The 25,476-nt window shown below is 43.2% G+C and overlaps 1 protein-coding gene across 3 annotated transcripts in view; it reads left to right on the top strand.

Moving 5' to 3' along the window:
- Positions 1 to 25,476, top strand: part of LOC137351585 (spindlin-1-like) — a 63,272-nt gene that overhangs the window by 25,998 nt on the left and 11,798 nt on the right. For all 3 annotated transcript variants that reach the window (XM_068016161.1, XM_068016162.1, XM_068016163.1), the window contains exon 2: positions 12,086 to 12,133. In XM_068016161.1, the coding sequence (XP_067872262.1) occupies positions 12,108 to 12,133 (26 nt within the window). In that variant the 5' untranslated portion in view covers positions 12,086 to 12,107. The remainder of the gene's footprint in view (positions 1 to 12,085; positions 12,134 to 25,476) is intronic.

Raw genomic sequence — 25,476 nt, 5'->3', positions numbered from 1 at the left:
ATGACAAGGTCAACGGAGCATCTGGAAGGACAGGACCGACAGTCTGTCTCCTTAACCAATGAGATTTATGAACTGATATCAACCTTTGTTGGTAATCAAAACTGAAGGAATTGCAACAGGCTGTATCCTACCTTCCAACCCACCAATAACTCACCACATTTCCCCCGTCGACTCGGGATTAATGCTCATCCCCCAGTGATCTGTGTTCCATGATCAGGGGCCAAATTTTAAATTACTAATTCTCTGCTCTTTGTACCTCTAGCTCTAGGATCCCCACCCAGTGATCTCTTCCTTTGGGAAGTAGAAGGGTGATAGGATACTCATGTGGAGGATAAACACTAGCACAGACCATTTGGGCCAACTGGCCTGTGCTGTATAAGCATTGTCCTCTCCTTTATGTACATTGTAACATTCTTCTAAATATGATTTTTCTGTAGATTCAAGTTGTTAGTTCATCTTCGCTGAAATAGGAAAAGACTAGGAACTTGGCTTCCAATCCATCTTTACCATTCTTGGCAAAGGGAAAGCAGAATTGCAATTGGCAAGACTTTTGCCACCACTTCTGTCAATGAGCAAGATTGTATTCTGGTAGCGTGGAAAAGTAACTTGAGTACCAGATCCGTATTAGGTATATACATCTCAGAAGGGGCTGGGCAAAACTCAGGTGGTATTTACTTTAAGTGTAAATGTTTACTTCCCCCCTCCATAATGAGGAACTTGAGAGCAGAGAAAGTGCAGTTTGAAGGCTGTGCTGAGTTATTAAATGTCAACTGGAGTAGTGATAAGAGGTGTTTCAGTTGGCCACAGTGTCCTTGGACTGACGTGGGAGGGGTTGGGGTGGTGGTGGTGGTATCTGGTATTAGTCAATAGCCAGTAATACTTACTGAAACCGTGTTCTAGCTTTGGGTGAGATTGGGCTTGCCTGTCATGGCATTTGTAGTCATATAATGTGCACTGATTTGGCATATGCAAAGAATGTGAGCACTTGAGTGAAACACTGGAGGGCAGTTGTGGAACATCAGATGCACGACACAACAATTAGATGAAGAGAAAGAAAGACTTGTATTTATATAGAGGCTTTAATGACTTCCCAAAGCGCTTCATGACCAGTGTAGTCATGTTGTAATGTAGGAAACGCAACAGCCAATTTGCACACAGTAAACTTTCACAAGCAGTAATGTGATAATGACAAGGATAATCTGGGTTTTTTTTAAGTGATGCTGGTTGAGGGATAAATATTGGCCAGGGCACCGAGGATAACCCCCCTGCTCTGTGCAGTAGTGCCCTGGGATCTTTTATGCCCACCTGCCTCCATTTAATGTCTCCTTGGAAAGACAGCACCTTCGACAGTGCAGTGCTCCATTGGCACTGCACTGAAGCGTCAGCCTATATTTTTGTGCTCAAGTCTCTGGATTGAGACTTGAACCCACAACCTTCTGATTCAGCGGTGAGAGTGCTACCAACTGAGTTATGGAGTGTGTGGGTTCACGGTCATCTGCGCAGGAAAATCTGAACTTGTACTGGATACACTTGGGTGGATAGCAGGGAAGAGTTTATTGGTCCAAGGGGGTTGACCAGGTTGGGTCTGCTTAGCTGCACCAACAATTCGGTTGTCAGCTTACTTACTAAGTGGTTGGATGCTGGGTTAAATATTATCCTCATCTACAGCAGCAAAGGGGAAATTAGCATGGATTGACCAGAGGATTTAAAAAGAAAAGGAACTGCTTTGAACTACGTTTCTGCTATTTGTTTGAAAATGTAAAGTGATGAGAAGGTATTGAGGAACTGAGGAGACTGCAAGTTTAATTTAGAACAAGTAACAGCTCCTTCATACTTAAAATAAACTCTACCTGTTAATGTATTAAATACTGAGTCTGTTGGATCAGTCAAAAGCAGCTATTTCAACCTCTGGTTCAGCAAATATAAAATTGAGTTTTACGTAGAATTTGTAGCACAGAAAAAGCCTTTTTGGCTCAACTGGTCTATGCTGGTGTTTATGCTGCACATGAATCTCTTCCCACCCCTCTTCATCCTACCCTATCAGGATATCCTTCTACTCCTTACTTCCTTGTACTTATCTTGCTTTCCCCCTTAAGTGAGTCTTGGCTGCTCTCAATTACTGTTGTCCAGCGAATCCAATGAGTTCCACATTCTAATCACTCTGGGTAAAGATGTTTCTCCTGAATTCCTTATTGGATTTATTAGCGACTATTTTATATTTATGGCCCCTGGTTTTATTACCCCCGCCCCCAAAGTGAAGTTTTTTTTCGACATCACCCTATCAAACCCCTTCCTAGTTTAAAGACTTCAATTAGGTCACCACTCAGCCTTCTCTTCTCAAGAAATGAGCCCCAGCCTATTCCGCCTTTCCCAATAAGTATAACTGCTCAGTTCTGGTACCATCCTTGTAATTTTTTCTGGAACCTTCTCCAGTGCCTCTGTGCCCTTTTTATAATATGGAGACCAGAACTGTCTGGTCTAACAAAGGTTCAGTACAAGTTTTGGATAGGATAGTTGACAAAAATGTTGGAATGGGTCCTGAACAAGACTCTGGGTATTGCAGTCCAGTGGACGTGCAAGTGGCTGTTTCTCAGTCATGTAAGTTTACATATTATTAAAATTATTTGATTTTACTATTACATGACGCCCAAGTCATTGGATCCAGTAAGCAGGCTCCACTTTACCAACAATTCAGCCCTTACCACTTTGAAATGGGTAAGATCATCTTATAGATATATAAAAAAAGCACCGCTCCGGTTTTCTCCACCTTTGTCTCCTGAGGATGTGACGCTTGCTATGGTTGCTCTAGGTCCTAAGCTCTGGAATTCCCTCCCTAAATCCTCTCCGCTTCTCTACTTCTCTCTCCTCCTCTAAAACGCTCCTTAAAACCTACCTCTTTGACCAAGCTTTTGGCCATCTGGCCTAGTAACATCTTATGTGCTCGCTATCTAACTTTGCTTTATAACACTTCTGTGAAGCACCTTGGGGCATCTTATTACGTTAAAGATGCTATACAAATATAAGTTCCATAGCTGCCAACTGCCCTCTGCTACCTTGCCCAAGTGGTCGTTAATCACATGTCAGCCTGAACGATGAATATCAGGTACCTATTCAACTGTGGAGGGCATTACAGCAGAGCCTAATTATTGTCTCACCGATATCAACATTATGAAGGGTTTTGATAGGGTAAATAAAGAGAACCTGTTTCAACTGACTGGAAGGTTGGTAATCAGAGCACAGATTTAAGATAATTTTCCAAACTGGCAGAAGGGAAACAAAAATTTTTTGTTCACACAATGAGTTGTTTTGATCTGGAATGCACTGCCTGAAAAAATAGATTCAGTAGTAAAAGTCAAACAGGAATAGGGTATATACTTGAAATGGTAAGTTATGGGTGTAAAGCAGGGGCATGTGACTAACAAATAGCTCTTTCAAAGAGTTAGTACAGGCACAATGGACTGCATGGTCTCCTGTATTATTCTGTCAGCCACATGAACATTTCCAGCAGCAGTTACTGTATAATGACTAAGTTCTAACTTTTGGCTTTTCTCTTCCCTTCTTCCTCCTCACCGCCCCCTCCACCCCTCCTTGGCATCCCTCCAAAGCCCAGAAATGCTGCTTATGTTCTTATCGCCCCAGTAGAGATCAGCAAACTACGATAGATTGTGCATTGAACAATCTCCTCTCTTAAGTTCCTCATTCCGGAGGGGTTTGGAAAGGTATAGACCTTTTACACTGATAGAAATTCCTTTCCCATTTCATAGGAACAAGAGTAGGCACGGAGCCTGTCTACCATCCAGTTAGATTATGGCTGATCTTTATCTTAACTCCATCTATCTGCCTTGGATCCTCAAGCCCTGATGCCCTTGCCTAACAAAAATCTATAAGTCTTAGTTTTAAATTTGTGATTCAGCACCGGCCTCAACAGTTTTTTGAGGAGGAGGGGTGGGGTGGGGTGGGGGGGGGGGGGTGGGGAGGAGGGGGGCGGGGTGGCGGTGGGTGGGTGAGCATTTCCACTACACTTTTCTGTGAAGAAGTGCTTTCTGATATTGCTCTTGAAGCTTCCCCCTCCTTTCCTGAATACAGTGGCTACGTCTCATGCCGAGTTACACTTCCACAAATTCTGCTGCACTCCCAATTCCGGATCCCAGTGGCTACTCCTCGTGTGAACCTCAACAGTGTCAGCAACGTATTTTTAACCATCACAGTGGCTCTTCACAAACTGGCCACACAGCAGATCAGACATGGAGAGGACAAGGGGACATAACCTTAAAATCATTCATACTAACCAAAGTTATTTAGGGATATGGAGCTAAGGCAGGTGGATGGAATTAGGATACAGAGCAACTATGATCTCATTGAATGGCGGGGCAGGCTCGTTGGGCTGAATGGCCTTTCCTGTACCTATAAATGGCAACTGTGTATAATGACTATTTGCTCCACTTCTGATGCTCAGGAGAATTGAGACCAGTTCCACTGCTCCTCCTTACAGCCTAGCTGAGATTGGCTAATTTGCAATCAAACGTGGGATCTGCCTACTCTGCTTGGCTTAGTTCACCACTCAAGTGTATATTTTTTGTTAAGTATTTATTTTGAGGACTTATGTATTTTAGAATTATGGACATTGTTTTATTTGGGAAAACTGAAAAGGATTCCATGGATGTTTTTTTTCTCTGGGGTCATTAAAAGAGGTCATCAGAGATCTTTTGGAGTTGGTTTGTAAACAACACTTACTGAGAGTCACCTGTCTTCAGATAAATACCCAGCAGGGGCTTTTTGACTTGGAGAAGATGTTTACAGAGAAGTGACAGGTCACCATTTATAGGGGTCAGGAGGCTTGAATGTTGGGATATTGCTTTTGGTTTTGCTTTGAACGGAGTTGGGGAAAACCAGGCGAGAGAGCAGTCACTAGAACCCTCTTACATCTCTTTGAGAAGCTCTTAGAAGCGTGTGTAAGAAATAGAGAAATTGATGCTTCCTTCCCCCTAAAAGGCCTTCCAGAAACCCCTGTTGCCCTGTTTCTCCTGGAAATCCTGCCAAACTGATCCTCAACGTTGCCTGAAAAGACATCATCTAGGAAGATCCCAGTGACAGCTGTCTATGCGTATTTGGGACGCAAACCAAAATGGGACAACTGGCATCTTTCCATATCTTTTTTTTCAAGAATTAGCAAGTATTTGGCCAAAGTATTCCTTGTCTTTTTTCGTAACAGAACACTGAAGAGAAAATCTCTCTCGTCTGGTAATTTTTTGGTTAACCGGGGTGTGTGTATGGCCAAAGTAAAAAGGGAACTTTCATATTTCAATCTGTGTATTAATGCTTTGCTTTGTCACTGGATAAGTCTTGCTTTATAGTAAATTGATAATTTTGTTGTTTATTAAAAGAAACCTGGTTGGTGTATTTTATTCTGGGTTAAAGAATAGTCTGTGATTGACCGTATCGGTAACTAAGTAAACATTTAAATGTATGTTGTGACCTGTGGAGAAATGGAACATGAAAAGATAGTGCACTCCTCCCGCCTCGTTTGTAACAGTGTTGCACTTGGCAACTGAGCCGTAATAGGAGCTGGATTGGGTCTATTGGTCTTGTTTCTTGGAGAAAAGGAGAAACAGTAGGATGAGGCCAAATTTGGAATTTGTGGCATGGCACCACAGTGTGCCAACGGCAGTGCTTTGGGCTTTGTGATTTCTCATTGTTGCCAGGTGTCATTACAAAAGTAACAAGTTGCATTTCTATAACATCTTTAACATCCCAAGGCGCTTCACAGGAGCATTTTCAAACAAAATTTGACTGAGAAAATATTAGGTCAGGTAACCAAAAGCTTGGTAGGTTTAAAGGCACATCTCAAAGGAGGAGGGAGAGGTTTAGAGAGTGTTATGACCGCTCAGGACAGAGCCCCCAATCAAAATATGATACTGATTGCGATGGGAGCAATGCACTGTCAGTTCAGTCCTGTTGCTCTACAGGTCACAGCATATTTCTTTAAGCTTTCCAAATTGGAAAAAGCAGCCAAATTGAACAATCTAGTAACCCCCGTCTGAAGCGAACCAAACCAGGTACTTTAGATATTAACAAATTAACTATTTATTAAAAAGACTAATATCTTAAACATCACTAAGATAAACTAATATCTAAAGACCTTATAACTTTTTTTAAAAAAAATCTAATTCCCATATTCGCATGCATATACTAGGTTTTAAATTAGCTGACTGAAAAAATAGAAAACAAAATAGTCTTTGCAGATTACGTTCCTGGTGAATGGTCTTCCAATACAACACAGTCAAAGTTCACTTGCAATCTTCCAAGGTCCGATGAAAAGAAGAGTCCTTCAAAGATAGGGGTTCAACATTTTGGCTGTTGTAGTATTACATTTTTTTTTCCAGCGATGAACACAGCAGATATCAATTTGTTGTGAAGGAAAAAGCTTTTTCTTATTTTTTTATGGAATTAATTCTGCTTGAAACTTTGTAAAATTTTGAGGGAGAAAATTCAGTTTAAATTGTCTGAGAGCTCTCCTTCCTTCAATTGCTGGAACAGTCTGTCTCAACTGACTCCTTTAAATCATTTTTGTTTTGCCAGCTAATTTTCAAAGTCAAAACTGCAACATTCAATCTCATGTTCTCTCTCTATGGCTGTTGTTTTTCAACCCGAAAGCACCCTGGCTCACTGAGCCTCTGGAACTTTCTGCCTGAGAGGTGTATTGATCTTTTACAGTCTTAAAGGCACAGCGCAATCTCTCCGAGGAGAGAAAAAAAAACACAGGACAGTGACGAGAGACAATTCCAGAGCTTTGTGTCTAGCTGGCTGAAAGCATGGCTGCCAATGGTGGAGTGATGAAAATTGGAACACACACAGCTTATGCGTTTATCTTGTCTTGCCCTGGAAACAGCAGTGAGCTACTTTGCGATAGTCATTGAGCTGCTGCCATATTCACTAAGCCTGGCTCACTTTCGATGTAAAGTTAATTTGGTATCATGAATTTGGTGGCACTCTGACCTGTGCATCAAAGATGTCCAACGATGATGCATGGACTGTGATTGACAGTGACATTATTAAGACTCAGAATGGAATCATAGAAGCTGTGAAAGTGCCGAAACAGATCTCTGTTTCAAATGAGTTTTTTTTTATGAAGACCATGTTGCTAGGGGGACAATATAGCAGGGCAGTTTGAAACCAGAGCAGCAACAACAACAACTTGTATTTATATAGTACCTTTTAACATAATAAAAGATCCCAAGGCACTTTACAGGAGCATCATAAAACAAAGTATGACACCGAGCCACAAAAGGAGATATTAGATCAGATGATCTAAAGCTTGGTCAAAAGGTAGGTTTTAAGGAGTGTCTCAGAGGAGGAAAGTGAGGTGGAGAGGTGTAGGGAGGGTATTCCAGAGCTTGGGGCCTAGGCAGCCGAAGGCGTGGCCACCAATGGTGGAGTGATTAAAATTGGGGATGCTCAAAAGGCCTGAATTAGAGGAGCACAGATATATTGGAGGATTGTGAGGCTGGAGGAGACGACAGAGATCGGGAGGGGCAAGGCCACGGAAGAATTTGAAAGCCAGGATGAGAATTTTAAAATCGATTCATTGCTTGGCTGGGAGCCAATGTAGGTAACCGAGCATAGGGGTGATGGGGGAACGAGACTTGTTGCGAGGTAAGACACGGGCAGTTTTGGATGGCCAAGTTTACAGAAGGTAGAATTTGGGAGACCAGCCTGGAGTGCGTTGGAATAGTCAAGTCTAGAGTTAACGAAGGCATGACTGAGAGTTTCATCAGCAGATGAGCTAAGGGGGGCGAAGTCGGGCAATGTTACGGAGGTGGAAATAGGCAGTCTCAGTGATGGGAATATGAGAACGGAAGCTCATCTGGGGTCATGTGTGACACCATGTTTGCGAACAGACTGGCTTAATCTCAGGCTGTTGCCAGGGAGAGGAACGGAGTCAGTAGCTAGGAATAGAGTTTGGAACAGGGATCAAACAATGGCTTCAGTTTTCCCAATATTGGAGGAAATTTCTGCTCATCCAGTATGGAATGTTGGATAAGCCATCTGATAATTTAGCAGCAGGGAAGGAGTCGAGAGACGTGGTGGTGAGGTAGTGCTGAGTGTCGTGAGCATACATGTAAAAAAAAAATGGCACCATACTTTTGGATTATGTCGCTGAGGGGCAGCATGTAGACAAGAAAGAGGAGGGGGCCAAGATAGATAAGAATGGAACCCAGGTGAGAGCAGTCCCATCCAAATAGCCAAATAAGCTGCAAATTTAAAGTGTTTAACTTAATCCCAGCTATCATTTTCAGTCAGAACAGTCCTGTACTACTTTTTCCATCCTAGGAGCTGTATTTGAGGGAGTGGTTGTTGCTGAACTGTCCAAGCTTACACCCTGCAGGCGTATCCAGCCCACTGTGGATCTTTCTTGCTGCACTGGTTTTTCCTGTTTGAATATTGTGGATTTGGAGGTTCTGCTCCAAGTGCTGTATCCTCACTGGTCAATAATCTGAATGGCAAGGTTTGTACTATTTGAGTATCTTGAGATTTAGCCAAGACTAATGGAAACATTGACTTGAATATTGCCAGCAAATCTTTCGTGGTATTGATCGTTCAAAGTTAGAGTATATTCTGTTTTCTAAGAATAGGAGTACTATACAGCGTAACCCAGCGTTTTGCTGTGTTGGGTCCTGGCAAATATCAATCCCTCAACCAACATTGGAAAGAAAGGAAGAAGAAAGACTTGCATTCATGCAGTGCCTTTCACAATCTCAGGATGTCCCAAAGCACTGTTGTAGTGTAGTCATTGTTGTAATGTAAGGAACACGGCAGCTGATTTGCACACAGCAAGCTCCAACAAACAGCAATGTGCTAATGACCAGATCGTTTGTTTTTAGTGTTGTTTATTGAGGGACACCGGGAATAACACCACTGCTGCTCTTCGGAATACTGCCATGGCATCTTTTGCGTCTACCCAAGAGAGCAAACAGGGTCTCTGTTTAACGACTCATCCAAAAGATGGCAACTCCAACAGTACAGTACTGCCCTGGAGTATCAGCCTTGTTTTTTTTGTGTGCTTAAGTCTCTAGTGGATCTTGAACCCACAACCTTTGACTCAGAGGCAAGAGTGTCACCAACTGAACCATGGCTGATCCTGAAACAGCCTATCTGGTCATTATCACATTGTTATTTGTGCACTAGATTGGCTGACATGCTTCCTACTTTACAACAGTGACTACACTTCAAAAAGAACCCTGTCGGCTATTAATCATTTTGGGACATCCTGCGATTGTGAAAAGTCCTATATTATTGCAAGTCTGTCTCTTTTTGTTTTCCCGTTTGCTCTGGTATAGATGAGTGTATCTTAATGTGATCCTTTCAAGGTCCTCTCACCTATCTGCTGTGCCTTCCTGTGGTCAGTCACTAGTTTGTTATCTTGAAGCAGATCTTAAGGTCAGAGAAGTGGCTGGCTTTTCGCTTTCTGAAATATTTTGCCTTTGACACCTGAAGTTTGGTAGGACACATCTCATTTTTGTTTTTCTTACCCATAAACTAGTAACTCGACACCTGGGAGGCTTTTTGGAAGGAAGTGGATCAGATGTTGTCTTGGTTGAGACAGTGTGGTTTGTGGGGAAGTGTTTTTTGATATCATAGAATCACAAGGCACAGAATGAGGCTATTTGGCCCATCATGCCTGGATTGGCTCTTTAAAAGAGTTATCCAATTAGTCCCATTCCCCCTACTCTTTTCCCATCGCACTACAAATTTTTCCTTTTCAAGTATTTGTCTGAGTCCCTTCTGGAAGCTTTGATTGAATCTGTTTCACCACATTTTCAAGCAGAACATTTCCAACTCGCTACTTTTTTTTTCTAAAAAGGGGAATGTAGAAAAGGATTTTTAAAAATATTGGGAATGGAGGGAAAAGGTATAATCATGGAATTAAGAGTGGGGTTAGAAATTTAATAATAGATGTCCACATTGGGGAGAGTTAAAGAGCAAAGGTGAGAATTGAACACTGTGTAGATTTAATTCAGTCCTCATTTTAAAGTTGTGCAATGCGTCCTTGCTTTTGTATTTTTCCATTATAAATGTGACTTACTAAAATTAATAATGAAAATGCCTCTACAAACTTGTCATCCAGTAATTAGACTTGCACCTGTACTGGTAGAGTATTACTGCAGTGTGGCGTGTTTACATAAACAGTTTCCATTATAAATGTGGATATACTTTTTTTCCATTGTAAATTAGTATCTGGAGGTGCACGCAGATGTAAGATTTTTAATATATCAATAGCTATAATAGCTATGTGGCTTGTGGTGGTATCCTTTGTATATACCTATGGTACCCACAGAGATACAGTTTTGACACGACGTGAAGGATGAGCATGTTTTGTGCACAAGCCAATACTCAAATGGTATAAGTGTACTGAAAATAGTTTCAGCCCAGTAATGCTCAAAGGAGACCCCCTCCTTCGCCTTAAGAGACAAGTCAAAGTGTTCGTAGCCTACAATATTTTCTTTCATTTATTCTCCTGGATATGGGTGTCTCTAGCAAGGTCAGCATTTATTCCCCATTCCTAGTTGCCATAACAAGGTGGTGATGGACTTTCTTCTTGAACAGCTGCAATCCATGTGGTAAAGGTACTGTTACAATGCTGTTAGCTAGGAAGTTCCAGGATTTTGACCCAGTGATGAAGGAACAGCAAATATATGCACAAGTCAGGATGGTGCGTGACTTGGATGTTGTTGTGTTCCCATACACTTGCTGCCCTTGGAATTCTCAGTGCTGAAGTTCATGGGTTTGAGAGGTGCTGTCAGACACCTGAGTGAGTTGTTGCAGTGCCTCTTAGAGATGGTACACGCTGCAGCCGCTGTGCACCGGTGATAAGAAAACTACAAATGTTGGAAATCAGAATAAAAAATAAAAAAACAAACTGTTGTGAATGCACAGCTGTCTTGTTTGCATCGGAAGAATAGAGATGGGTTAATATTTTGACGCAACTGTTTTTGTACTTTAAAGATGTACTGTTAAAAGCTGGAGCTAAAGGGCAGGACTTATGCTGAGATTCTTTATTGAAGCAGTTTATTATCTGCTAGATTAGTGTAGCCCAAATAACTCATTATATATGGATTATTTTTTTATTCTGATATAGATGAAATGAGTACAGGACATGCAAAGTTTAAATTTTCCTGTGTGGTATCTTTGACCAATTTCTCTACTCATCCACAAATACAGTAGCACTTCCATTATCCACTGTTTTGGAGCGACAGTGGGAATTGTTGAATAGAGTCCTAAATTTTGCTCTTGCCTATTTGATAAAACAATACCTTAGACGTGGGAGATTAACGTTAGTAGGATATAAATATCTTAATTGGATCTAATCATCCTTGGACTGCAAGGTTGATTTATGCCACAGATGAACAAACTGGGGATACTGGGCTACGTAACAAGATGTCGGCTCACACAAGGCTTTGCCTGGCAAAAGTTTTGGTGGATAAGCAGAAGGCGAGTAACTGAGCACAAACCATGGAAATTCCACTGTGAGTTCACGTATACTATTACTGTTTTATTTGGCTCTAGTGTTTTTTTTTAAAACTGCACAAGTTTAAATTGTTGCATGGATTTAATATCGAACAGGAAGTGCAGGCAACCAGAATTTTGTTTTTTTTGACTGGGAGCAGAGAATTCTGGAGCTGTCTATTACTTTTACTGTTCTCTGAGTCATAGCTAGAGTTTATTGCAATACTAAATTTGGATTGGTCAGATCTGAGCAATCTGTTCCAAATTTTCCATCACTTGAACAAAAGAACTTTTATCTTTGAGCTTCTATACTGTTTTTAAAATGAACCCCCCACCCCACCCTGTTATCTCTGTGCCTTATTTCACATATTTTTTCCATTCCAAAGTGTAGACTAGCGACTTGAATCATTGGCTGTTAGACCAATTATTGGTGAGAAGTGAAAAACCAAGCCTAAGATCAATCTCAGCCATCTGAACTAGTAAACACAGCTGTTGCAGCTTGTTCTGACTTTGAGGGCTGTGGAAGACTAGAATTTGTGCTTTAAAGTAATCTAATGTTTTCTTATCTAATCTCTTGCAGAGTTACTGGAATTCATGTGAACATGTTGAAGAGAAAGAAGCCTCATAGGTAAATGGGAACCATGGGAAGAGAATGCAACTCAGTGCCATTTTTTGTTGTGTGGTGTTGATTCAGTTGCCGAGGCAGCTCAACCCGAGACCTAGGGCCCACTAGTGATGTCCCTGGTTTTTCTTGAAAAGTTACCATGGGTCCCAATAGAGGTCGGTTATGTTTAGGATCTGTGGGAATTTTGGGACCAGGGCACAGAGGTGTGGAATTTGTGTCCTCCACACATGCCATGCCAATGGGCATGGGTATGCCATGGGTGTTGTGCACAGCATACTGCAAAAGGAAACACTATTGAAGTGGTTGCAGGATGTTGAACTTTACAGGCAAGACATGACAACCTACTAAGGAGATAGATAGCATAGACGTACTTATTGGAAAGCTAGATGGAGAAAGGAATAGAAGGTTATACTGATAGGGTGAAATAAAGGAGGGTGGGAGGAGGTTTGTGTGTAGCATAAAAACCAGTATGGATCAGTTGGGCTGAATGGCCTGTTTCTGTGCTGTATATTCTATGTAACTAGCAGAGACCCACAGCCATTTGCAGTCAAGTTAGTATCTTTATTGCAACAGTACTTCTTTAAGTATAGGATTTCTAGTTATTCTTTCACTAAAGACTTTAACAGATCAAAACGTCTCGCTCTGCAAAAAGCTACATACAGCTGTCTATCTGTAAAAACAGGCCTTGGAATATAAATACAAATTTTGTCAAGAGTTTGGCTTTGTGATCTCTTTATAGTCATAGAATATAAAAGTCTAACTGGGAACTGTTTTCTACTGAGTTGAAAAGGCAGGATTACGTCGGATGGGCTCAATATTATTCAAGGAATAAACACTTGATTTGTTTGAAATCTGCTTGTATAATTTCAGCATCTATTATTAAAAAAAAACATCTTCCTAACTACCAATCTTGTTCCAGGGCAAAGTCCTTGTTTAGGTTTCATAGCAACATTAACTGCACCTTTCTTGAGTCTATGTTTATGCGGTGGCATGTCCATTTGGAGTTAGACTGTGCAGAAACTCTAGATGGTATAGAATACTGTCCATGACTGTATTGGTAGGAGTGACCACCGCATAGTCCTTTGTGGAAACAAAGTCCGTCTTCACATGGAGGATACCCTCCATCTTCCTGTGTGGCTCTACCACCGTGCTAAATGGGATAGATTTCAAACAGATCTAGCAGTGCAAAACTGGGCATCCATGAGGCACTGTAGGCCATCAGCAGCAGCAGAATTGTACTCCAACATAATCTGTAACCTCATGGCCCGGCAGATCCCCCACTCTACCATTACCATCAAACTGGGGGACCAACCCTGGTTCAATGAAGAGTGCAGGAGGGCATTCCAGGAGCAGCACCAGGCATACCAAAAAATGAGGTGTCAACCTGGTGAAGCTATAACCCAGGACTACTTGCCTGCCAAACAGCGTAAGCCGCATGTGATAGAGCTGAGCGATCCCATAACCAACGGATCAGATCGAAGCTGTGCAGTCCTGCCGCAACTATTCGTGAATGGTGGACAATTAAACAACTATCTGGATGAGGTGGCTCCACAAATATCCCCATCCTCAATGATGGGGGAGCCTAGCACATCAGTGCAAAAGATAAGGCTGAAGCATTTGCAACAATTTTCAGCGAGAAGTGCCGAGTGGATGATCCATCTCTGCCTCCTCCTGAAGTCCCCAGCATCACAGATGCCAGTCTTCAGCCAATCCGATTCACTCCGCGTGATATCAAGAAACGACTGAAGGCACTGGATGCTGCAAAGGCTATGGGCCCTGACAACATTTCAGCAATAGTACTGGAGTCCTATGCTCCAGAACTTGCCATGTCCCTAGCCAAGCTGTTCCAGGTGTACAGCTACAACACCGGCATCTACCTGGCAATGTGGAAAATTGCCCAGGTATGTCTTGTACACACAAAGCAGTACAAATCCAACCCGGCCAATTACCACCCCATCTGTCTACTCTCGATCATCAGTAAAGTGATGAAAGGTGTCGTCAACAGTGCTATCAAGCGGCACTTGCTTAGCAATAACCTGCTCAGTTTGAGTTCTGCCAGGGCCACTCAGCTCCTGACCTCATTACAGCCTTGGTTCACACATGGACAAAAGAGCTGAACTCCAGAGGTGAGGTGAGAGTGACTGCACTTGACATCAAGGCAGCATTTGACCGAGTATGGCAACAAGGAGTCCTAGCAAAACTGGAGTCAGTGGGAATCGGGGAAAACTCTCCGCTGGTTGGAGTCGTACCTAGCGCAAAGGAAGATGGTTGTGGTTGTTTGAGGTCAATCATCTCAGCTCCAGGACATCACTGCAGGAGTTCCTCAGGGTAGTGTCCTAGGCCCAACCATCTTCAGCTGCTTCATCAATGACCTTTCTTCAATCATAAGGTCAGAGTGGGGATGTTCGCTGATGATTGCACAATGTTCAGCACCATTCGCGACTCCTCAGATACTGAAGCAGTCCGTGTAGAAATGCAGCAAAACCTGGACAATATCCAGGCTTGGACCAGTAAGTGGCAAGTAACATTCGCGCCACACATGTGCTAGGCAATGACCATCTCCAACAAGAGAGAATCTAACCATCTCCCCTTGACATTCAATGGCAATATGTTCGCTGAAACCCCCACTATCAACATCCTGAGGGTTACCATTGACCAGAAACTGAACTGGAGTAGCTATATAAATACCGTGGCTACAAGAACAGGTCAGAGGCTAGGAATCCTGTAGCAAGTAACTCCTGACTATCCAAAGCAAGGCATAAGTCAGGATTGTGATGGAATACTCTCCACTTGCCTGGATGGGCGCAGCTCCAACAACACTCAAGAAGTTCATTTACTGTCCAGGAGAAAGCAGCCTGCTTGATTGGCACCCATCCACAAACATTCACTCCCTGCACCACCAACGCTCAGTGGCAGCAGTGTGTCATCTACAAGATGCACTGCAGCAACACACCAAGGCTCCTTAGATAGCACCTTCCAAACCTGCAACCTCTACCACCTGGAAGGACAAGGGCAGCAAATGCATGGGAACACCACCATCTGCAAGTTCCCCTCCAAGTCTCACACCATCCTGACTTGGAACTATATCGCCGTTCCTTCACTGTCTCTGGGCCAAAATCCTGGAACTCCCTTCCTAACAGCACTGTGGGTGTCCCTACCCCACATGGACTGCAGCGGTTCACCACCACCTTCTCAAGGGCAATTAGGGATGGGCAATAAATGCTGACCTAGTCAATGACACCTACATCCCAAGAATGAATAAAATAAATTATCATCTATAGAATCAATGCAGATATGTTCAAAGCTGGTGAGTCTTCATTTTTAGCACAAAAAATAGCTTTCAGTAATAACTCTATCAAATAATTGTCCCTGTCATTTTGCCACATTTAACCAATTCCATCAGGTCATCCACCTCTCCCATGCCATCCCCATCCCACTCATGCCAGTCCCATCCCATCCTTCACGGAAGCAATCTTTCCAGCAAGGGTAACTTTGTTGCTGGACTACCCTTACCTTCCATTGCTTTTGTTCTCCACTGCCTCCCCACCCCGCTGATGTTGCCATCAGCCGGCAGTTGCACGTGCTTCACGTGCTCCATATGCATCAGGCGCCGCCCACCAAATAAACTCACCAACAGATGCGCCTCTTAAACTGACCAATCAAAACAGTCTGGACAAACAAAAACTAAGTAATATAGATGATGTACAGGGTTAGCATAATTGTGCAGGGGTCTCCCCAGTGGCTCAATGGGTAAGTAACGCAACCAAATGTGGTACTGAACTGTACAGGCTGGGAACGTCACAGCATGATCCTTGGTCTGTGGTGAGCCGGGGCAGAAGTGAAAGTGCCTTAGTTAGTATTTATGTTCCTGGGTTCGAGAAGTCAGCCAAACTTCCCACTCATGATTGTTCTCCATTGGTCCAGCAATAGAAAGTGCATTAGTGGAAGGACAGAATTGAGGTCTGCAGCGGAGCCCCTCCAGTCAGCTCGCCTGCCAATGCCCCCTGTCCAGGCTCAGCATGAAGATTGGTCGTTTGGATGAGTAGACTTGAAGGGCTGCCAATTCTCTCTGCATCCCCCACTAAGAGTTGGCACCTTCGGGAGGGGGGGGATTGGGCTGGGAGAAAAGTGCAAAAAATATTGGGGAAGTTGCAAAAGGATTTCCAGCTATGGATGCAGTATGGTATTCTTGACATTTCTTCTTTTGTTAACACCTGGCTTCGGGAGTTGAAAGTCTGTCTAACACTCCCAAATCATGCTGTGTTTATAAGTAACACGATGCCCTGAAAATGAACACAGATGGAGATTAATGACTTCAAAAATGCTTCTATGTAGGATGGCCATTGGTGAATTGAAATGTCAAGCATGAATGAGTTTAATTTTATTTTTGCCAAAAGGTTTGACAGCTCAGAGGATACAGCTCACAGATATTGACCTTCCCATGACAATTCCTTTTGTGAAAACTTTGATTTAGAGTCATCAGCTTGTAAGATAACTTGGTAGACTATTTTTTAAAAAATGACTCTTTGTCAAAAGGAAATGTAAACCACCTGATGAGGGAGGAGGATGCTGACTTTATTTATAGGAACCCCTTCTATCCTGAAGTTATTTTTCCATGAACACTGGGATCTCTCTTTGCAGATTATCCCCAAGTCATAGCTGACCCCAGAGAGTGAGTATTGTGAATTGTCTGCCATGAGAGGCATTGGAGGCAAACTCTGTCTCTTCCAGGAAGGGATAGTTCCTTGGATAGTGATCAGGGACAGGAATTCTCATTCATTTCCACCCTCCCCTTTTTATTCTCTCAGCTTCGTTCTCGCCCCCTCACCACCCCTCCCTCCTCCAGTGCCCTGACCGCCCTGCGCCCCTCTCTCTCTCTCTCTCTCTCTCTCTCGTCCCCTTCCCTCCCCTGCCATTCTTCTACCACCCAGATTGAGCTCTGCTAAGTAAACACCAATCAGATATTTAACCTAGGATCTTCTGGTCTGCACATCCCTGATCCACATTGGTTTAATTCGCGAAACCCTTCAGGGAGCTGAGGATACAGATTTGATACGGGGACGGTATGGAATAGAATTTTTTGTGAGACACGAGTTTTTTTTAAAAAAAAAGCTTTAATGGGAATGAGCCAGGTGGATCAGATAACTTACAGTTGTCTCACCCTCCCCTTCCCTGTACGTCAGGCATTCTCTGCACATTGTGGTTCAAAACTAGTTTATATCTGCAGTTCCTACTTTTTAATTTGATGATTTGAGGTTGCACTTCCTCTACAGGTTAAATTGAAGGTGAATACTGTAAATTCTGCATTCTGAATCAGGCAATGACAACCTTCTAGAACGTTCATGCACTGAGCCACATTTGATTCACCAGATCATCATCTGCTCGCCACCAGTTAAAGGTTCATGTGAAATTTCAGATGGAGCTGGTGTATATATTGCAACAGAAGCTTGGCAGGGATTGATCTGGCCTTTTTTGATAACAGCACACTATGCTTTACGAATGATTGAAGTTCCATATGGTACCTATTTGAATTTATTATAAACATACAATGTACAGTGCAGAAACAGGCCATTCGGCCCAACTGATCCATTTCATTGTTTGTGTTCCAGCATGGGCTTCCTCCCATCCGGCTCTTCATCTAACCTTATCACCAAAGCCTTCCATTCCTTTCTCCCTCACGTGATTAACTAGCTTCCCTTAAATGTATCTATGCTATTCAGCTCGACTACCTGCGCGTTTCCACATTCTGATCACAGTCTGGTTAAATGAAGTTTATCCTGAATTTCCTGTTAGTTTTATTAGTGACTATCTTACATTTATGGCCCCTTGCTTTGGTCTCGCCCACAAAATATATAACTAAATATTTCTAACCTTGCATTTAACCGTGTTACAAAATGTCCATAGTAAGTCTTAAACAAGTAATGAGTCCTCTAATAATAAACAACATAGATTTTGGTCTACTTCTCCTCATTCCTCTTTTTTTTTTATTCGTTCATGGGATGTGAGTGGTCACTGGCAAGGCCAGCATTTATTGACCGTCCCTAATTGCCCTTGAGAAGGTGGTGGTGCGGTGCTGCCTTGAACTGCTGCAGTCCGTGTGATGTAGATACACCCACCGTGCTGTTAGGAAGGGAGTTCCAGGATTTTGACCCAGCAACAGTGAAGAAATAGCGATATAGTTCCAAGTCATGATGGTGACTTGGGAACTTGCAGGTGGTGGTGTTCCTGTGCACCTGCTGCCCGTGTCCTTCTAGGTGGTAGAGGTCACGGATTTGGAAGGTTGTCTGAAATCCTCGTGGTTTGCTTGTTCCTCCATTTTTCTTTTTGCTCTTTATGTGTTTTTCTTCTTCGTTTCCAGTTTCACACTCAGTCCACAGGGAAGAAGCAAACAAGCACTTCTTTCTTGGCGCTTCCCATTTATCTTTTTAAATACTTACTCAGACAACCAGTGGAGAGTTTTCCCCTGATTTCTATTGACTTCAATATTGCTCGGGCGCCTTGATGCCACATTGTCAAATGCTGCCTTGATGTCGAGGGCAGTCACTCCCATCTCGTCTCTGGAATTCAACTCTTTTTTTTTTTGTCCATGTTTAGATCAAGGCTGTAATGAGGTCTGGAGCCAAGTGGCCCTGGCAGAACCCAGACTGAGCACCTGTGAGAAGGTTATTGCTGAGTAAGAGCCGCTTGATGGCACTGTCGGTGACACTTTTTATCACTTCGCTGATGATGGGGCCGTAATTGGCTGGATTGATTTTGTCCTTTTTGTGGAGATTGTTGGAGAGATGCCAGTGTTATAGCTGTCTTGGAAGAGCTTGACTAGGGGAGAGGCTAGTTCCTGAGCACAAGTCTTCAGTACTACTGTTGGGATGTTATCTAGGCCCATAGCCTTTGCTGTATCCAGTGTCTTGAGCCATTTCTTGGTGTCATGTGGAGTGAATCGACACTTCGAAGAAGTTCTTCTGTTATACTGGCGCACAAATTGGCTGTTGCGTTTACCGAAATAAGTCGCTGTACTTCAAAGGAATATCAGCTGAAAAGTTAGGAAACCTGAAGTATGGACCTTGGACTCTGTTTGGGTCTTGACAGTCCAGTCTATTGAAGTAAGTTCCAGCCTGTGGTGTTCCTGCACCACGATCTGATTCAGGATTACTGCTTGCTCCTCAACTAAACCATTGGAGGGCAACCACTGTCAAAATGACCTTGCCTTGCTATCCCCACCCCTGCTGTCAAAAGTCTCCTAAAAGCTCTCCTTTTTGACTCTTATTTTGGTCTTCCCGCTCCCCCAAGTTCATCTATTGCCTGCTCGATGTCATTTCACCCTTGTAACCTGTTCTAAGATGTTCTTTTGTCTGAGGAGTACAATGTTGATTTTGAGATTGGAGATGCAGCATCTCAAGCTTGCATTCATTTTCTCCAAGCTCACGCTCTCGGTCTGCTTTAACATCAAAACTAACGCAAAATACTGCAGATGCTGGAAACCTGAATAAAAACCATAAAATGCTGGAAATACTCAGCAGGTCAGGCAGCATCTGTGGAGAGAAAACAGAGTTAACGTTTCAGGTTGATGAACTTTCCTCAGAAATGCAAAATGTTAAAGCTTTTGAGCAAGTACTATCCTGGGGAAAGGAGGGAGGGCAGGGAAAAAATCTGGACCCATCTTTTGTTTCTTTATTTGTCCCATGATCAGCCCTTTTGTCTTGTCCCATCCAATTTAGTCATTTAATCAGTCCTGTCTTCCATGTGATCCTTTCCCTCTTATTTCCCTGTCTACCCTTTTCCCCGGCTCTGTATTTGCTTAAAGTCAAGGACCCAGTGGTCTGCGCACTAGTCTGGGTCTCCGCACCAGTCTGACCTCTCTGACCTTGGTCTTGTATATTGTTCCATGAAGCTCGAGAAGAAGCACCTTGTCTTTCGATAAGACACTTTATAGCCTACGGACTCTATATTGAATTCATTAAATTCACATCATAACTTGTACCCCCATTTTTTCAGACAGCAGCTGCTAGTAATGATTCTATTGTCATTTAAAACTCTGGACACATGTTTTGTTTTTTTACTGATCCCATTACCACCTCCTTTTGCCTTGCATCATCATCCTTTTCGTCATTTAATCTCTCTTGCCTTCCACCCTATCGCAAACCTTCTGTTCTTTCCTTTCCCCACCCCCCGCTTTTCCCTGTCTTTGCACTTGCTTAAAACTGATTACATGTCTAACATTTTTCGGTCCTGATGAAATACTGTCGCGCTGAAACATTAACTGTGTGTGTGTGTCTCTCTGCAAAGTTGCTGCCTGCTTTGCTGAGTATTTTCAGCATTTTATTGCTTAAAGCTGTTCATCTTTGACATCTTCCAGTTCTGATGGGTTTTGCCCTATGCAAAATGGCCATTATTGTCAACGTACAAATCCTTCACTTCACTGTAACTCCTTATATGTGAAGTACTTTGAGACTTGCAGTTGGGTATCAATGCAAAAGAAACTTTGCCAGTTAGGGCGGCACAGTGGCGCAGTGGTTAGCACCGCAGCCTCACAGCTCCAGCGGCCCGGGTTCAATTCTGGGTACTGCCTGTGTGGAGTTTGCAAGTTCTCCCTGTGTCTGCGTGGGTTTCCTCCGGGTGCTCCGGTTTCCTCCCACATGCCAAAGACTTGCAGGTTGATAGGTAAATTGGCCATTATAAATTGTTCCTAGTATAGGTAGGTGGTAGGGAAATATAAGGACAGGTGGGGATGTGGTAGGAATATGGGATTAGTGTAGGATTAGTATATAAATGGGTGGTTGATGGTCAGCACAGACTCGGTGGGCTGAAGGGCCTGTTTCAGTGCTGTATCTCTAAACTAAACTAAATAAGTGCTACATAAATATAACCCTTTCATAAGTAGCAGAAATGGAGAAACTGGATCTCTAGTTTCAAAAATTGGACATCTGGTATCTTTTTTTTAAAAAAAAGTGCATTTAGATGGTGCCTTTTGTGACCTCCCAAAGTGCTGAACAGCCAATGAAGAGTAATTAAATTGTAGTCACTTTTGTAATATAGGAAACACAGCAGCCAATTTCTGCACAGCAAGGTTCAACAAACACCAATGAGATAATGACCAGATATTCTGCTTTATTGATGTTGGTTGAGGGATAAATATTGTCCAGAATACCAGGGAGAACTCCACTGCTCCTCTTTGAGTGGTCCATTGGGATCTTTTACATCCACCTGAGAGGGCATACAGGGCCTCAGCTTAAAGCCTCATCCGAAAGACAGCAATCCCTATGGTGCAGCACTCCCTCAGTACTGCATTGAAATGTCAACTGGATGATGTGCTCAAATCCTTGGAGTAGGACTGGAGCCCACATTGTTCTGACTCACTGAGCCAAGATTGTTTTTAATTTCAGACTTGCATCTTCTGGAGTATTTTACTTTTGACATTCTACTTTATTCTAGATCAGGGTTGTCCAACCTTTTCGCAGGGGGGGGGGCCACATTACAACTTTTGTCTTACGTAGGAGGCCGGTGAGAGAATCTTGGAAAGATAAAGGCATTAAAAGTTTATCTTACTATTAATCAAAACAACAACAAATGTACATTTTTGTGAAGAAGCTTTAAATGAGAAGACTAATTTATTGACCTACTTTCTCTTCACTATGTTGAACACTGATTTAGTGATATACCTGGCATTTGTTTTGCTTGCGCAAGTCAATGTTTGCTGACACATTTGATGTAGCAATGCGGAGTATTCCAGATAGATGTCATTCTGTCAGGAGTGATCTTGATTGCTCTCTCTTTCCCCCGTCTGTCTCTGTCTCCCTGTATTCTGGCCCTCTCTTATTGTCCCCCTTCTCTGTCGTTCCTGGTCTCTGTGTCTCCGCCTCTCTTTCTCTGTTCTGTCTTTCTTTCTGTGTTCTCCATCTTTCTATTCTCCCTCTTTCTCTCTGTTCTCACCCTCTTTCTCTTTCTGTTCTTCCCCTTTTTCTCCCTCTGGTCGTCGCCCCTCTCCCTCTGGTCGTCGCCCCTCTCCCTCTGGTCGTCGTCCCTCCCCCTCTTTCTCCCTCTGGTCGTCGTCCCTCCCCCTCTTTCTCCCTCTGGTCGTCGTCCCTCCCCCTCTTTCTCCCTCTGGTCGTCGTCCGTCCCCCTCTTTCTCCGTCAGAACCCACTGGAAAACCCCGCAGTTGGGAAACTGCTGTTCCCGTGTCAGCACCTGTCAGCTGTGAAAGTGAATGGCGATCTTTTTTTTAAAAAGCTGATCTGAAAGAAGAAAGCAATGGAAAATTTCTCATCTCCAGTCATGGACCCTGGTGTGGACGAGGAACAGCCCATGTACAGTTTCCATCCGTGGGCCGGATCCTGGCCTGCGAGCAGTATGTTGGACAACCCTGTTCTAGATCTTTCTGGATCATGCACTGAAAAAAAAGTAATTGTTTTGGTTAAAAACAGGCGGCTAACAACACTAACAGTGGATGGAATAGCTGCAAAAGGAATGGATGTAATATGGCATCAGGGAAAGGAACTGGGAGCGGGGTGGGGGGGGGGGGGGGTGGGGGGGGGGTGGTTGGTGGAGTGGTGATGGTGGGTGTATATTAAAGTAAGCCCTTAACTCACAGGACAGCGTGTGGCTTTGTTTCTCTACACACTTAACTGTGAACTTGCCCCAGGCGAGTCTGCGGTGGAATGTTTTCCAGCCCTGCCTAAATTACATTTTGGGTGTTTAGCTTTGTTGCTCCGATCATTTCGCAAGTCTTTTGGGAGGATTTGAGTAGGCAAATCTACATTAAACCCTGCCAACTCTAGCTGTCAATTCATCTAGCTTGATTTGTGCTCGGTCCTCTTCACAGTCTCCCTCGCACCCAAATTTGATCCTCTTTCCTTGTCCTGACAATACAACAACAGCTTGCATCTATATAGTAGTAGAATGTCTCAAGCCGCTTCGCAGGGATGGAATCAGGTTTTAAAAGAATTGATAATTGACTAGGATATATACTGCAGGGGGTATAATTACACGGGTGCCTGTGACTCAAGGACACTAAGGCTAGTTGAGATTGCCTGGTATGGTGCTGTAGCTAGGGTAATTCAGGAAGTCCCAGGTTTAATCCTTGGATTTTGCTTGATTAGTGGGTTTTAGACAAGTGACATGCGGACGCTGTAGCTGATCATAGTGTCCCTGAAGGAAAATTTCAATGCAGGTTTCCTGCTCCTGATTACTATTTCAGTGACCCCTCCTGAAAAGGATTTGGACCATGAGCATTGGATGAGGACAGGATCAGCCTGTAGCATTCCCCTTGTTTCTTTCTTTCCCTTTTGTCCCTGTCCATTTGTCATCTTTTAACTGGCGTCCTGCTGCAAACCACATTAGTAATAGCAATGGAAGAATAGGAGGCAGAATCATCAATGACTTTAACAGCCTTGGCATTCCGAATTTCTGACTCCTCTATTATTTCTTGCTTTCTTAACACTGCAGCTGTTGTGCTGTCTAGAGCAGTTGCTATATACAAGTTGCCCTTACATTTCCATACTACTGATGTTTTCCTCCTCCTGCATTTAATTTCAGACTCCAGCTCTTGTCAAGCTGAGACTGAAATGAAGCCTGAGGCACACGTGGGTGGGTTTGTGGTGCAGCTTCATAATGCTAGGAATCTGCAGTCGAGTTTTGAGGCAGCTTGGTTTTTAAGATAGTTTAATGCGAAATGTCCCCACAGTAGAGTGGAGGAAACTCTACAGGTTTTGAATGTACCTGTGTACAGTTTGGCACGGGGCTGTTTTTACAGTACTGGAGGGTGGCTGACTACAGATGTGTTTAAACTCTGTTGGCCATCCTCCATCATGCAAAAGTGTGATTCAGTAAACTCACCCTCGTCAACAACTTGCATTTATATAGTGCCTTTACGGTAGTAAAACACCCCAAGACACTGCACGAGTGATAACAAATAAAAATTTGACACCAGGATATAGTAGGACAGGTGTACAAAAGCTTGGTCAAATTGGTAGGTTTAAGGAGAGAGCGGTGGAGGAGTTATGGAGGAAGTTCCAGAGCTTTGGAGTTTCTAGAGCGGAAGGCATGTTCGCTAATGGAGCAAAAAAAATCGCCAATGCTTTAAAGGCTGCCTCTCCTGTGTGTCAGAGCTGGCCCTGCATGTTTACACTGTGGGGTTTTATATTACACACCAGAGACCCCAACATGATTAACACAAAAGAAAATGCTGTGGATGCTGGAAATACTCAGCAGGTAATGGCAGCATCTCTGGAGAGAGAAACCGTTACTGTTTCAGGTCAATGACCATTCATCAGAACAGTCGTTGACCTGAAACGTTAACTCTGCTTCTCTCTCTACAGGTGTTGCCTGACCTGCTCAATATTTCCAGCATTTTATGTTTTTATTCCAGCATGATTAACCTTGATGGAAAGTTGAAGGTCAAGTGTTGCACGGAGCTCTCTCTCTCTTGAAATAGGTACAAAAACAATCTCCATGTCCAAAGCACCAATGTTATAGAAGTAAGAAAGACTTTAAGTTATACAGATTGCCTTTCACGACCTCAATGTCCAAAGTTCTTCTTAGCCAAGGGGGGTGGGGAAGAACTCCTCTGAAGTAATATCATGGAATCTTTTACATCCACCTGAGATGGCAGACATTTCTTCCAAAATATGGCATCTCCAACAGTGCAGTGCTCCCTCAGTACTGCACTGAGAGTGTCAGCCTGGATATTTAATGGTCTTCAAGCCTCTGGAGTGGGACCTGAATCCACAACCTGCTGACTCAGGCAAGAGTGCAACCAACTGAGCCTCGGCTGATACTGTGACAACTAGAAGCAAAACCTGACCCAAGGAAAATTTCACAATGTGGAATAAAGTTAAATTGTAATTAGGAGATTGGAGTCCCATGGTAACATCCGTTGGTATTGCATCTAGTGAATAAGCCCTGGCAACTCTGCTACCATGGATACAGTTGCTAAGTACTAACAGAAGCCAGTTCCAAAGACTGTTGGTTTACTTTTTATTTGCTGTAGTGTTAGCTACTTGCTGGCTTATGTCCAGTAATGGATTGAGTAAACTCAAAATACTCTCTCTCTCTCTCTGTGGTTGCAACGCCCTATATTTTTCCATTTTAAAGCAAAATAAAAATGCTGTCTTGTATTTAACCTTTGGTTTGACGAATATGTTAGTGTCTTGGTTTGTGGGCAGAAGCCACTTTCTCCCCTCTAGTTACCAATATTGACTGTATTGCTATGAGAAGCTGCTGCAGCATTATGTTCAGGTACTGGTACTGAAAATACTGGGCTGTTCAAAACTGTGTCAGACCCCAGCTTGGTGTCAAATAGCACACTGACCCTCAGTGCCATGCTTCTTCTTGTTTTTAAATTTGGCCTCCC

Source organism: Heterodontus francisci, chromosome 36 (genome assembly GCF_036365525.1).
Source record: "Heterodontus francisci isolate sHetFra1 chromosome 36, sHetFra1.hap1, whole genome shotgun sequence".
NCBI classification, from domain to species: domain Eukaryota; kingdom Metazoa; phylum Chordata; class Chondrichthyes; order Heterodontiformes; family Heterodontidae; genus Heterodontus; species Heterodontus francisci.
Note: the sequence above shows the minus strand (reverse complement) of the source record. Positions and strands in the feature narration are given on the sequence as shown.